This window comes from Anser anser (assembly GCF_964211835.1).
Source record: "Anser anser genome assembly, contig: HAP1_SCAFFOLD_196, whole genome shotgun sequence".
Taxonomy (NCBI): domain Eukaryota; kingdom Metazoa; phylum Chordata; class Aves; order Anseriformes; family Anatidae; genus Anser; species Anser anser.
The window spans coordinates 1-14,188 of NW_028153830.1; the positions used below are offsets into that span (position 1 = coordinate 1).

Below are 14,188 nucleotides of genomic sequence, written 5' to 3' on the forward strand. Positions count from 1 at the left end.
CTCTTTTCTACCAGATATGAAGGAAATGGTGATATGGAAGACAATACCTGAAGCATTCACCAACTTTAGAATGTAAAATTCATTGAATTCAGGAATTCTATCTGAAATGGCACGTAGTGTTATTGACTTCGACCTTTCACCATCCATGAAGCACACAGTCCCATAAGTTTCATAGAATTCTTCTCCTGGCTTCAGTGCAGAGTTATTATCAAACAACTGCCAGGTCAAAGAAACATTGCCGAAGTGTCCTCTGTGTCTCAAAATCCTGTTCAGTGATACAGAAAGAATGAGAGTCCTGGCAGGCATGCATCAGCGTTGAGTAGAAAAGGAAAATGTGGAGACTCCTTTTACTGTAATCTTCCTTACAGTAAGAAGTAATATACTATGTAATATAAAGTAAAATACTAATATACTACAACTGTTCCATGAAGCCTTCCTTTTAAAGGCAACCACTTTTGCAGTACAATTCTACTCCCGGAATACGTACTTTAGAAAACAGAAGTAGCATACGCAGGTCCATGCAGAATACTACTGTGAAGCTACACATCACTGTGTCTTGTAATTCCAATTTATAATAATAAATATGAATGCATAATAGTTCAGAAAGTTAACATTAAAAATTAATATACTTGGACACTCTTAGACAGGAAAGAGAATCATCTACATTTAACCACAAACGTTTCTCCTTTCAGTCATCAAGTCTACTTAAACTTTTTCTTACACTTGTATTAAATTAGAATTACATTCTACGGCTTTCAGAAATCTACTGTTATTTGCGATTAAGAACGTAGTAAATGAAAAGATTTTTTTTTTTTTGGTAACTATCTGCTAACACAATTACACTAATTTCAAAAAGGCACTACAAATAAAAAGTGACCCATACAGTGCCTTTATTAAGAGTGCGCTTACATACAGGAAGTTTGCTTCTGTCGGTTTGCACGGTGACATAAAATGCCTTATAAATAGATTATATCAGGTTGAAGAATTAGTTCAGCTAAACTAGTCCAGCCACAGCAACACATTTATGTTGTTTCTGCTTCCAAAGGTTTTTCTTCTGTGGCGTTAACCAGGGTGCTCTATCCCAGCTGTGTAGCGCTGCTGCACTAACTCCAATTACCTCATTAAAACCTCTGTGTTTTCGGTGGTTTGGTTACATGCTACTTTGACCACTTTTTTATATGCTACACAACTGTCAAAGTAGTGACAGTATGGAAGAGACAGATCCCTAGTAAATATATTTTATCAATGATGACTGAGCAGGTTCCTCAGATGTTGGAGATCTTGGTATCCTATAATTCCATAAAGCACCTGTATATAAGCATGTTTACATCAAAACAATATTCTTAACACCACCAAATCCACAAAAATTATCCTGCAGATTAGACTATAAAGGACAAAAAAACAACAAAGCCCAAAACAGTGAACAGCACAACAACAAACACACAATGAACTTAATATCCTCTTTTCTTGAGACTATTCATATTTCAGATGTATTGACACAAGCATAAAGAACCAATTCACAGCCATAAGCATCTGCTTCAAGGCTTTAAAACAAACAGACAAAAAAAAAAGGATGATTTTTTAAATGCAAGAAGAACCTCTTCCCTAACTATTTGCACTATCGCATTTATTGTGACCTAACTTCTCTTTACAGCCTGTCTCAAGATTTCTTAACGAAAAATCATTTTTTCATCCAATTAAAACCCCATAGTAAATTTATGAAATGAATGTAACAAGGCGAGATGCCAAGTGCATTCAATTTTTAACCCTGCTAATTCTTCAATATATCATGGTGGCACAAAGGAAAATACTTTCAAAGGTCAGACTAATGAAGAGTGTCACATCCGGACTTTAAGTATAGATTTCAATCTGTAATTAACAGATAAAAGAAAAAAAAAATACAAAAACAGAAAGAAAGAATACAGTAGTTTGCAGTTGAAAATTTCAAAGATGGGTACAAAAAGCCACCTAGTGCCACACAGTTTTATTTAGCTATTTGTTGAGTGGTTTTTTTTCTTTTTCTGTCAGCCTAGGTTATATTGTGCTCAATCATTCAGATTTTTCTGTATCTACAGGTTCCTGAGATTATAACAGAACATCAATGCTGAAGTCTTATTTAGTTACATTTCAACATGAGCTTCTGTGCACTTTTTAATATTTACTGTGTACTCCATAGTATTACAGGTGATGTCTTCAACACATTACAAATCATTTAATCCAAAATTTTGTAAAACTGTTTTTCTATAGTGCACTTCTATCAATGCACACTTGTGCATTTGATTTAATCAAAGTGCTATTTATAAAGTACCACATACACCAGTTCCAAAAGAGTGCAAAGATATTCTTTAAACGTTACTTACCAAAAAATGTTACTTTTGCCTTCTTCAACTGGCTTCTCTAAAGGTTCCAAAGAGAAAATTCCATTAGGATCATCATTTGCTTCAATAATAACTGTTGCCATTCCAGCCTTAAAGATAACTGTATCTCCTAAAAAAGAGGACAATTATTATTACTAAAATTGGAATCAGAAATGTAGGTAACTCTAAATCCAATTATGTTTTCTACTCACTACAATTGCTTTTATACAAAGAAAAGGACAATTATAAAAGTCAGTGAAAAACAGAATTTGAGGTATTCAGCAGCAGGCAAATCAGAGTAAAAGTATTTAAGTAGTGTACCATCCAGAGAGCAAGACGTAAGATTTTCAGGAAAAATGACATGAACTGAGAAGATGTGATTCTTACTACACAGTATCCTTGCATGTAGTTGTTATGTGAGGTAACATTTTCTGTTTGATCATCTGGACAAGTCAAAAGAATAAGATATTCAGAGGTACAGAATAAAAGAGTAAGGTATTCAGAGAGCCCCGACCTTCTTTAGACCTAGAAGAAAAGTATTGCATTTAAACTAAATACAAGCTATGAGCAATGTCTAAGAGTTTATTCACTCCCATATCAAAGAATATCTAAAAGGAAGAAACATAAGATTCTTATTATGTAGATGGGAAGCTAGCAGGATTTCAGTGTGCATATTAGTACAGGTAAATATTAAGGGATGTTAATTCTAACTCCATTGCATTGTCCATAGATGAACATAATGTGTCCACACCCACCCCATTTTTTGTCTTCTTTGAAAGTGTCCGACTAAATTTTGTTCCACGTTAAACAATGTGCTTATTCCTCTAACTTCATATACCTCTATTTGTATTTTCTCTCAGGAACAACAGTCCCCAAAAAAATTTCAGAACAGTCAAGGCCACTGTATGTAACCAATCATAGAAAGAAAACCAACTTTTGCTTTCAGGAATATGTATAGAAATATTCTTTATTCTTAGTGATTCTAGAATGGCTGTAAAACTATATGATGCTCATTTTAGAGGAAAAAGGAGGCTATGGATACCCATTCCCCATGTGCTAGGAGAAAAGCCATGATATGTTCCCAATGGGGTAGTATTGGGAGCTACCAGTAGATCCTGAAGAAAGTTATTAAAGTAGAAAGAGACAACAAAAGAGAAAACTTATGAAGGAAGAAGAATGGTTTTGTCTAATCCTTTCCCTAGTCTGATATTTTATAAGAGACCTGGGTACTACAGTGAATACCAGCCGACCTTGGGAAATAGCTTAGCTGCCTTATACTCAAATTACTGCTTTCCCTGTCAACCTCTGGCTGCCTGCTACCAATGTTCAGGGAAGGATTCAACTCAAGATCAATGCTGCCTTGTGAGAACCTCACAGGCCAGCCGCAGGGTGTCCACTGTAGCATGACCTCAATCACTTCAGTCTTATCGACTGCTAAAGACTAAGACCATCAGAGACTGTAATGAGAACTAAGATGCTTAGCGTGCTTACAGATGAAGAAATCTAATTTTAGGTTTCCTAATCTTGAATTGAATACCTGGTAGGTATTTTACTTTGAGAACGTGTCACACAATCTGAAGGTATAGTCTGATGGTTAATTGCCATCATCTTTCTTTGCTTTATTAAATTACAGCCCCTCAGGTTTCAATGGCTGATTCAATACAGCTTTGCTTTGCATTGCAAAGATTTGCAGCAGATTCAGAGCCTGTTATTACCTCTCAACTAGAGAACAGTAAAAAATGAAGGGCAGTAAATTAAAATTTGATAACACAATTGCAAATGACTCTCCCACAACACCATGAGTTTTGTTGGAGCTAGGTGTGGGGAGGGTCTTTATTAAATACTTAGGGCTCTGGAAAAATTATGAATTTCTTATACTTCACTTTTATTTTCTCATGTATATTACATAACAGTGATAATTTATTCTAAAAGATATGTATTTCAAAAACGTGAGGAATGGGCTGAATAATTTTGGTCATTCCTTTTTAAGTGTAAACTTTGAAAAATAAATAAATAAACAAAAATACGTTATTTCTAAGGTAATAAATCCTTTCTTTAGAGGTGGTCCCCTGGGTAAATTGTGACATATATTTTTCTGCAAATTAAGCCTTTTAAAACTATAGTCTCAGAGTGAAAAAAATGTATGCATACTTTTCGCTACTAATAAAATAGAGCAATTACATACCCTTCCTCCAAAATATGGCAGTTCTGTTTGTTTTTACAAAAATCATGTAGTTTTGTAATACACTCTGGAGCATGAAAAAAATAACTAAAAGAATACCTCTTTTCCTAAGACTGTTGGGTACTAAATTTTGTTTTTTTTTTTTTTGCTTTGTGTTTTTGTATTGAAGTCCATCTAATTTGGAGCATTTATATTTGAAAAGGGACTTTCACTCCAGTTGTTTTTGCAGGCAAAGTATCAACTCTATCATTTGATTTTTGTTTCCAATAAAATAATTAAGGATGAAAATTCAAACACAGTATGCATTTATTGTATAAAAATCTTGAAGCAAACATTATTCGTATAATTCTTGGCATTTAAATATTGCTTTATGATAAGACCAAGATACTAAGAAATTGCCAGCAAAAAAAAAAAAAAAAAAAAGGAAGACTTACCTGTAGAATTGAAAAGGATAATATAAAATGTTTCATCAGTTTCAGGGGTATCATCATCGTTGATATACACAGATAAATTCTGCTCCCTTTCTCCAACATCAAACAAAATGACACTGTTCTTTCCACTGGGAACAAAGTCTCCCTCTTCAGCTGTTGCATCTCCATTAACAGTAATATACTGGACAACAACAGCGACATCAGCAGATCCATTCCTTAGGACTGTAAAGTTTGCAACACTTCCTTCTTGAACACTCACTGTCACAGGTTCTGAAAATACAAAAGCAACAAATCTGTCTGAGTTCAAGCCTGAGTTGCTTGCATTTGCTCTGTTTTCTTAATTCTCTCTAGTAGGATCTTCCTCTTCAATGAAACAATAAGATGTATGTGATAAAGGTAGGAAATAATTCAGGTACGAGAGAATATTTTGTACCTTGCCTCCTAACTGATCTCAACATCAACAAAGAGAAAAATGACACACACAAAAAAATGGGAAGGTTCTGAAGGAAACAAATATAAATTAAATACAAAAAAAAAAAAAAGTTTGGGGAGCTTTTCCACTTGCTCTTTTGGGATTACGATTTCGCAATGATCTGGTTTGTGAAAAAAATCCGTTTTAGGTAGTGTATGTATTCCACATTTATAAACAATAATATCTAACCTGCAAAATAAATGGGATCATCATTCTTTGTTATTTGTAAAATTGCAGTGGTTACATTGCCCAGCCTGGCTCCACCGGTAGCATTGAATAAACTGATGGTGAATACTTCCTCCTCTTCAGGCACCTGAAAGTATTAAGACATTAATTTCTAGCATACAAAACACTGAAGAATTTAAAATGAAAAGTTAGGGGGATTAATAAGCCAGAGATTTCTGAGTGTTGTTTTTATTTGTCAGTCCTTATGTGTCTCAAGAGGGATGATAATTCATACAGTTATACAGAAATTATCATCCATCTACAGTTTTTGTAAGTAAGTCCCTTCCTCTTTATCTTGCACAGATGACCCAAAAGTTACCTTCCAGTTTTATGTTTCTGATACATGTAGTTTTTTTTACAGCTTTATTTATTTATCATTAGGTGTAATCTTTCTTATATTACTTCAAATTTATCAGCATATAGGATTAGGATTGAAATTAGGATTCCAGTTATCAAGATACGAGTTTCAGTCAAACTTTCCTATAACTTTACCACAGTACAATTACTCTCAGCTTCTACCTTTTTTGTTTAGAGGTATGCACAGCTTCTGAAATTTCTCTATGATTTGCAGACATTATCTCAGTTCTACCCAAGTATTTTGATATTTCCTACAAGTTATTAGGCTCTTGAGAAACACACATTCCTTTTTTCTCCTTATACTCTAATGTTTTAGTACTTACTCTTTGTCCCATATTCTCACCCCAAAACACTGTAAAAGTGTTTACCTCATCTGGCAGTGAGTAAATGGTGATATTTTTTGAAAACTCCAGATTATCAAATAAAATAGTCCCTTGCTCTGGATAGACGTCATTGGTACATGCTGGATCAACAACCCAAGACACACTAACATTTCCATAGTTTCCTTGATTTCTTACAACTCTGTAAACAGCTAAAAAACATAAACAGAGTCAGTGTGCATATTCAGAGCAACAGAAATCAAAAAGGAACATCTGAAACATCTGAAACTGAGAAAAAGGAAATACAATAATAACCAATTTCACTTCTTATGAAACCAGTAACATGTTGGAGTGCTACAGAAAAGGACACACAAAGACAGATTACTAAAGCAGTGCAAACTGCTTTAATTTCACATGTTAATTCTTGCCTGTAAAAGTAATTGATAACTGAATAGATCAATTAAAATCACCCATAGGAAGATTTAACTCTATGTTTCTCTTATATAACACCCCATTCTTCATTCTCCACAAACAGAGCTACTACCTCCACGTTGCACTTTGCACATACATCAGTACTCCATCCCTCCTGTCTGGAAAATTCTCTAGCAATCCTTTTTACTCAGTTAATCCCTCTGTTTTTCCACACCCATACTTCTCCACTTCACTCTCCGCTGCTCATCTTGCTTGGCATTGTACCAATCTGTAAAGTCCTGAGTGGAGATTTTAGTAAGAAGTCTCCTAGACTTCTGTTATCCTAGAACAGGGAAAATAAGACTTGCAGAAGCAGACAGCAGATAAAGAAGTAACTCTAATAAAAAGGAATTACCGGTATGGATGACTTCTCCTTTGCTTTCACTTATTGTTACTGTTAGTTCGTAAGGTAGAAACTGAATGATACCATGCGGATCATCATTCTTCAAAATGGTTATATTGACCATTGTGGCATTCCCCAACTTGCCTGGCATTTCACTGTAGCCACTAAGTACCACAGAATATAGCTCATCCAGCTAGAAGAGGGAAACTCAGTCAGAACAAAAATACATATTCAACATCCACATCAAAAACAAAATGGTCTATAGTCCACAGTCCCCCATCAGGCAGAAAGGGATACAAACTTAAAATGAAATCACACACATTCTACATGCAATAAACGTTTGTATAATGCTATCAAATAAAGGAAATTGTTAGAACTTTCTATCTCTAAAAGCATCAGTTTCTCCAAAAGTCTATTATTATTATAAGCAAGGACTTATTTTGTGTACTTAATTTAGAATCGCATAATTTCACAAGTAATGTTTGTAACACACTCTGAAATGTAAATTTTCTTTCCTCCAAGACTTCTTAAGATTCCTGGCTTTGTAACAGGTAAAGCAAAGATTTTTAAACCATGGACAGCATGCTAATTTAGAAAGAATTGATCAACTGGCTTTATTAATCTAATGGGACATGGTACTTTCAAAAAAGTATCAGAGAACATTAGAAAAAAATATTGCATTTATCTATCTAGAAAACAGCATTACTCTACACTGGGGAGAACTCAGTGAAACTGGCTGGTGGTTAGCAGTAAAGAAACACACATGAACTGGTTCTTCACATACAATTCAATTAAACAATGGTGTTCAGTACTACAGAATGTCATGGATGCTAAAACCTTACCTGCGTTCAAAGCGTAACTGCTTCAATTAACAGAAAGAAAATCTGAAGGCACCCAAAGATACCATCCATTACTCCAGACATCCTTGGACTGCCCACCATTGGAGGCTGGGATGGCATTCTGGAGGAAAGTGATTATATATGTCCTGCTCATGTATGTGGCTTTTGGCCACTCTTGGAGATAGAAGAGTATAAAAGGACCTCCTTATTTTTTAGTCCTGACACTACAATTCGTATGTTTTTGCCTGAGCATTTCAGCAGGATGACTTACCTAGTCTAATAATACTGCTGTAAGCAGGGAAATACTTTTATCTCAGCCTGCTGATGAACTAGTAAAAACTGGGAATGGAACTATTAAATAACCCGCTGTTTTAGTGCCTAAGTTTTACTAGATTAACTTATGTTCCTGGCTTCTGTAGTGGAGTTCAGACTTCTTATGTCTCCTTTCTTTGGAGTATGTAGGGAAAAGAAACCTGAATTTCTACAGCAGCCTATGCAATTGAAGTTGGAGTTGCTGTGATCCCCTGATTTCCTCATCATATGGTCCTCCATCCCTCCTTCAATCCATGACTGATGACCACCTGGCCCTACAAAAAGATTATTAACCTTCCTAAAACCTTTATGTTTTGTAAAGCTGGCTTTCTGACATCTTACTCCTAGATCAGCTCATTAGCAGGATCAGACAAACACAACTAACTGCTTATGCAAAATACAGCATAGGAATGTGCATGTAAAGGCAGCAAAAAATGCTGAATCACAGCAGCTAAAATTTATGTTAACATAAATGTGGTAAAATCAAACCCTTGCAAACTTCCTGATGGAATCCAGGATGGCTGATGCACAGGAAAGGGAACAAGCTACAGAAAAGCAGAAAGCAAAGAGAAAAGCAACAGACACATGCCTCAAATTGTGCAGATTTCTGGGATTACAAAACAATAGAGATATCAGAGAAATGAATATTCAGGCAAGACTGACAAGACCTGATTTGTATTGATATAAAGTGCTTTCATATGGTGCTTGACTATCTTATAGGCCTTTCAGTCACTCCTCCTCTATCTATTTCTCACACTTAAGAAAAAGAAAGCCTTCAAATGTTACAGAAAAATTGCTGGTATTTACAGGTGAAACCATCTATATTTTAGTAAGTGACAAACAAATATGTATGTGAATGCAATTTAAAGAGAGAAAAATATTAATTCTTACCTCTGGAATCCCATCCATCCTTGTCAGTAGAGTAATTATGATCTCTCTTTCACCAGGCTTAAACTCCAGAATTCCTGTGCTTCCATAAAACTCATTATTATCTCTTGGTTCTACAGTGTAGCGCAGAAACTGTCTGATGAGGCTTCCTCTAGTGCGAACAATCTGCAGCTCAACAGACTCCCCTTCCTGCAAAAAAATAAAATTAATCTTTTTCTAGCACTCTGTTAGAACTAAGTCGTCTGTAATGTTTAAGTGACGTTACTCGGATAGCTACCTTGATGCTGTAGGGACCTCTGGAAGAGGAAGAAAATTCGAACACTCCTCCAGGATCATCGTTTTCCAAAATTGTAATTTCACAAGTAGTAAACCCGTATTTCAGTATCTGATTTTCCACACTGACCCTGAGAAAGGAGGGTAAGAGGTTTTTTTCAAGTTGCAACTCTGTTTAGCAAATCCATACAGAGGAGATCAGGATATTGACAAATTTTATGAATAAATTATGAAAGCCAACAGTTACCTACAAGGATTAAAACAAGTTAAGAATGATACAACATCAGAATGTTTTATCCATTCGTAAAAAATAAATAAATAAATAAATAAAATAAATAATTGCCTCTGAAGTAACTTTTTGTTTGTTTGTTTCTGATTAGCTTTTTATAGCTAGTAACTCTGTTGTTTGTTTGTCTGTTTTTGATAACACATGCACACAACACACAGGAAAAGAAACAGAATAGTGCCAGGAAAAAAAAAAAAAAAAGTTAGTTAAATTCAGAACTACTTTGTACTTGGATCAAGGTATAAAGGAAATTCCAAAATCACCTATGCTGAGATTACACTGAAAAGCATAAATTTCCATTATTGCTTTGTTTGTCAAAGTTTACTACTGACATAAAGAGGCAGAAATTTGACCCTCGATACCATGGATTTCATCCTCAGCTCTGTGTTAGCCTGCCTTCTGTAGATGTGGAGACTACCTGTAGGATCCCTGTCTGACTCTACAAAATGTTGGACCTGCTCTCAGTAGCTCAGACTCATTCCCCTTTCTCATTACTCCTTTAAAGCACATGCTGAATGGTGCAAGAATGAAGTACGTTGACCAAATACGCATACTTCAGATTCCTCTCAGTAAAGGATTTCTCTCTCTGGGCTTCTCCTACACCATCTTGATCGTACTCTGTGACAGGAATGGGCAGTATCTGATAACAGTAATGAACCTTGCATATTACTTGCTTGCCTTTCCTCAGAAGCAGTAATTTTCATCATTTTAAATTTCTTATATTAAAAATTCCAGAGAAGCACTATTGCAGGATGCATCAAGAATACACCTTCAGATTGATGGTCTGCATATGATTTATTACATGTAGTTTTAGGTACTTAGATTCCTTTGCATCTTTCACGTTTCCTGTCAGTATTGTATTTTTCAATGAAATCGTGGTCCTGCATACTGTACATATTTTTGTGCTTTCACTGTGCTACAACCTAGACTTTATCAAACACTATTTCATGAAGAAATGTGATCTATTATATCCAGTTTTTGAAATCAGGCCCAGAACTGTGTCCAGAAGCACGTTTTAAGTAACTGGAACCTACACACACAAAAACAACTTAGCATTGTTGTAGCACAGTCTACAGGACAGGGTACAGGATGCAAAATAGGTAATACCTATTTAATAGAGTAACGTGCTCATGTTTGTTACATGTTTAAAAAAAAAAAAAAGTCGGTAGAAAAAATAACCTGTGTTATATAAATTATATGCATGTTAGTCTAAATCAAGATAACTTTCCTTGTCTTTGACTAGAGAAAATTACTCTGTAACTCTAATCAGTTCAGCCATTTAGTTGGGGCAAACTGTATTTGTAGCAGTTTAAAACAATTAATTCATTATTCCATGAAACACTCAAATATCAAACACTGAGCCATGCATTCATAACTTTCATCATTCACAGATCCTACATAAAGAAATGCCTTCAAGCAAGAACCCCATGCCATCAAACGAAACACCAAAGGGGAAGCATGCGTTGTCTGAAGAGATGCAGAGACGTGATTCTTGGGGGGGAAAGAAATGATAAAGACAGTTTCTGTCCAAACCAACCACTTCTAAAACAAAGCATTGATTCACTGAGGACAGAAAACAGTTCACCGCACTTACCCAAAGAACACGACAAACCTTTCTGTCTCTACCCTGTCAACACAGAGGAAAAAAAAAAAAAAAAAAGAGGATGTAGAAAGTAATGAAAGTGCCACTTACTAAAATTTCAATACTACCCATCTTATAAAAGAACAAAAAACTAACAAAAGGGACAAAAAAAAAAAAAGAAAAAGAAAAAAAAGAAGGCTTTCTTTTTACTTTCCAAAAGTTTATAATGTTCTTTTTATGGGAACCCTGCTTGCTTGGCATTTTCCTGTTGACAAAGGCCAGCAAGTGGGCAGTTCCCACTTAGGAGGAGTGACCCCATGACCAATTCAGCATGTCAAGAGCCACTCAAGGTGTTCCCTACCAAGCCCTCCTCAAAGAGCTTGATTACTGACTGCGTGATCACAACTGCAGCAGCCATCCACGATTATAACCCTTTATTAGGGAAATACATCTACGTGCCTCTGTGATATGGTGTTTCATCAGTCTGACAAAGTAATGATAAAAACAGATAAGCACAGAAAGAGTACTGATGGGTACACAAGGAAAAGTAATTAGGCACAAAATCACAGCAAACCTCATTTACAACAATTTTTTAGTTAATCAGATTACCAAAGTAGTATATATACATGTATAACATAAATACAAATATAAGAAAGAGAAGCAGAAGGAGAAAAAGGGGAAAAAGAGGGGACAAGGAAATAAAGGGACAAAAAAAAGAAAAGAAAAAGGGGAAAGGAAAAGGTATTTGCTAATCAAAAGGTTAAAAAATTAAATCAAGTTTCAACCAAGCATTTATAACAAAACTGCCACATGAAGTCAGTCAAAAGGGCAGCATTATTCTGCAATAGTAATCATGTATTTTGGCTTTCTTAATCAAAAATACATTAAATACAAAAACTGTATCGTCTATCAAAGCACCAAAAACAGATTAAAACAGTGTTTGTAAGGTGATAATTGGGCTCCACTAATCTCAAAAATAATTTAAATTTGGAATTCAATACAGACAAGAGTTCACTCTAAATTCTGAGAAGTAAATACATTCACAGACGTTCTTTCGAATAGGAAGTCTGAATTAATTGAAATTTGTTATTGATATTCACTGAAGCTAGGTATATATTGAGACATTCTCCCTTCCCTCAGAAACATGCAAAAGCATTCAAAAAACAGCAAAATATTAACACAATGAAAAGATCAAGGAGAAGATTCCAGAGTTGGTAATGCTAAAATTTAATTATATCGCTAAGCTGTTAGTAAAATAATTTACAACAGAAAATAAAAATGAATCACTATATCAAGTGAGCTTTTGATATGTATTAAACCTAGACAGCTTTCAGGTCAGGAAGCAACCAGTAAAATTCAGTCCATCAACTGGTAAAAAAGAACATTGTTCAGGTGGTTTCTCCATACAAACCCCATCTTGAACACCTGGATCCTTTTATTTATTTACTTATTTGTTTGTTTGTTTGTTTATTTATTTATTATCTGGTCATTTTTTTTCTCTGGCTGATATCATGAGTGGTCAGACCGCTATCACTGCCCTGGCACAGTAATGTTAGTTACTTCTCCAAAAAGTCATAAAACATCCTATGCAGAAACTTAATAGAAGCAGCTAGGTTTAGGTTTCCAGCTCCAAGATGCTGTTAAGCAAACAATGAATGAACGAAGCTGTGGCTGCCCCATCCCTGGAGGTATTCAAGACCAGGTTGGATGAGGCTGTGGCCAACCTGATCTAGTAGGTGCCATCCCTGCCCATGGCAGAGGGGTTGGAAGTGGATGATCTTTAAGGTCCCTTCCAACCTGAGCCATTCTGTGATTTGAAGAATGGTGCACTCAGTAGTATTCTTTATATCTATACTCTAAGGCATATACATGTAACTTTTCATAACATAGAATGCATATCCCTAACAAGAAATTTTTAAAAAATAGTATTGAAAAAAAAAAGAAGAATTAAGAGAACAAAGATAAATTAGGAAAGTACATTTTAAATTTAAATCCAAAATGTTTGTTGTAAAGTATTCTCACAGGTTTACTTTTTTCTAGGAATAATAAAAAAAAAAAAAATCCCAATTCTATTGTTTTGAACAATTACATTGTAATGCAATTATCATACTCACATCCTGCAAACTTTTATCCTTTTAATCCAAATGCTTGCTTTTCGGTTCAGTGTACTCTTCATGTGCTAAACCTAAGTCCATACAGGGCTAAACCAGGCAAGGTGAAGCGTTCAGCAAATAGCTGCATAATACTTCCAGCAGCCAGCTCAGATCGACCCGGAGGAGCTACGGGGCTGGACACAGGGTCCGTGCCACCAGAGAGCTGCCAGGACACCAGCCCCATCCCCTGCCACGTGCACTTCCAACCTCGAAGAACAGAGGGGCGTTCATATACCACCCTTACACCACGGAGGAGATGCTCCCAGACTGCCTGACACTACACGGGTCCAGTTCAGTCCCGTTTCACTCCTCGTGGTATGTGAAACCAGCTCTTTAGGTGTTCCTCTGACAGCAGTATGGAAACAGGACAAAGAGGGCTATTCAGAAGCAGCAATAAAAGTTAAAACAGCTGCTTTGACATGGTGGCTTAACCGTGGCCAGCAGCTCCTCCAGCTAGTGAAAAGAACTCTTGACCAGGAATAAGGTGATACCAATCACTGGGAAAGCCACTTCCCTGTTTTTATCCTCAGCTTATTTTTTCCTGTAAAATGGCTATGTATGGACATGAAGTTTCATATCGTCACAGACAGTAAACCCTGGCAATGCTTATGATGCTGCCAAAAGAAATACAACCTCAAAGTGTGTAAAGCATTTCTTATACAACAAGACTAATGTGAAATGACTGATCATTAGGGAA

At 35.6% G+C, this 14,188-nt stretch overlaps 1 protein-coding gene across 1 annotated transcript; it reads right to left on the reverse strand.

The window, feature by feature from the left end:
- Positions 1-803: 803 nt before the first annotated feature.
- LOC310891390 (adhesion G-protein coupled receptor V1-like) lies at positions 804-11,528 on the reverse strand. Its single transcript, XM_083853663.1, has 8 exons — positions 11,351-11,528; positions 9,475-9,601; positions 9,201-9,386; positions 7,171-7,351; positions 6,393-6,556; positions 5,632-5,755; positions 4,974-5,240; positions 804-2,487 (listed from the first exon to the last, which is right to left on the reverse strand). The coding sequence occupies exons 3-8, from the start codon at positions 9,216-9,218 to the stop codon at positions 2,357-2,359; spliced, it is 885 nt and encodes a 294-aa protein (XP_083709789.1). The 5' UTR covers positions 9,219-9,386; positions 9,475-9,601; positions 11,351-11,528; the 3' UTR covers positions 804-2,356.
- Positions 11,529-14,188: the final 2,660 nt, after the last annotated feature.

Bases quoted from the DNA above. Each gene is read 5' to 3' on its own strand.
- LOC310891390 (XM_083853663.1), bottom strand. The intron at 5,756-6,392 runs GTAAACACTTTT...TAATACTTTCAG, and splicing joins TTTACTCACTGCCAGATGAG to GTGCCTGAAGAGGAGGAAGT. The intron at 5,241-5,631 runs GTTAGATATTAT...TTGTATTTTCAG, and splicing joins TGATCCCATTTATTTTGCAG to AACCTGTGACAGTGAGTGTT.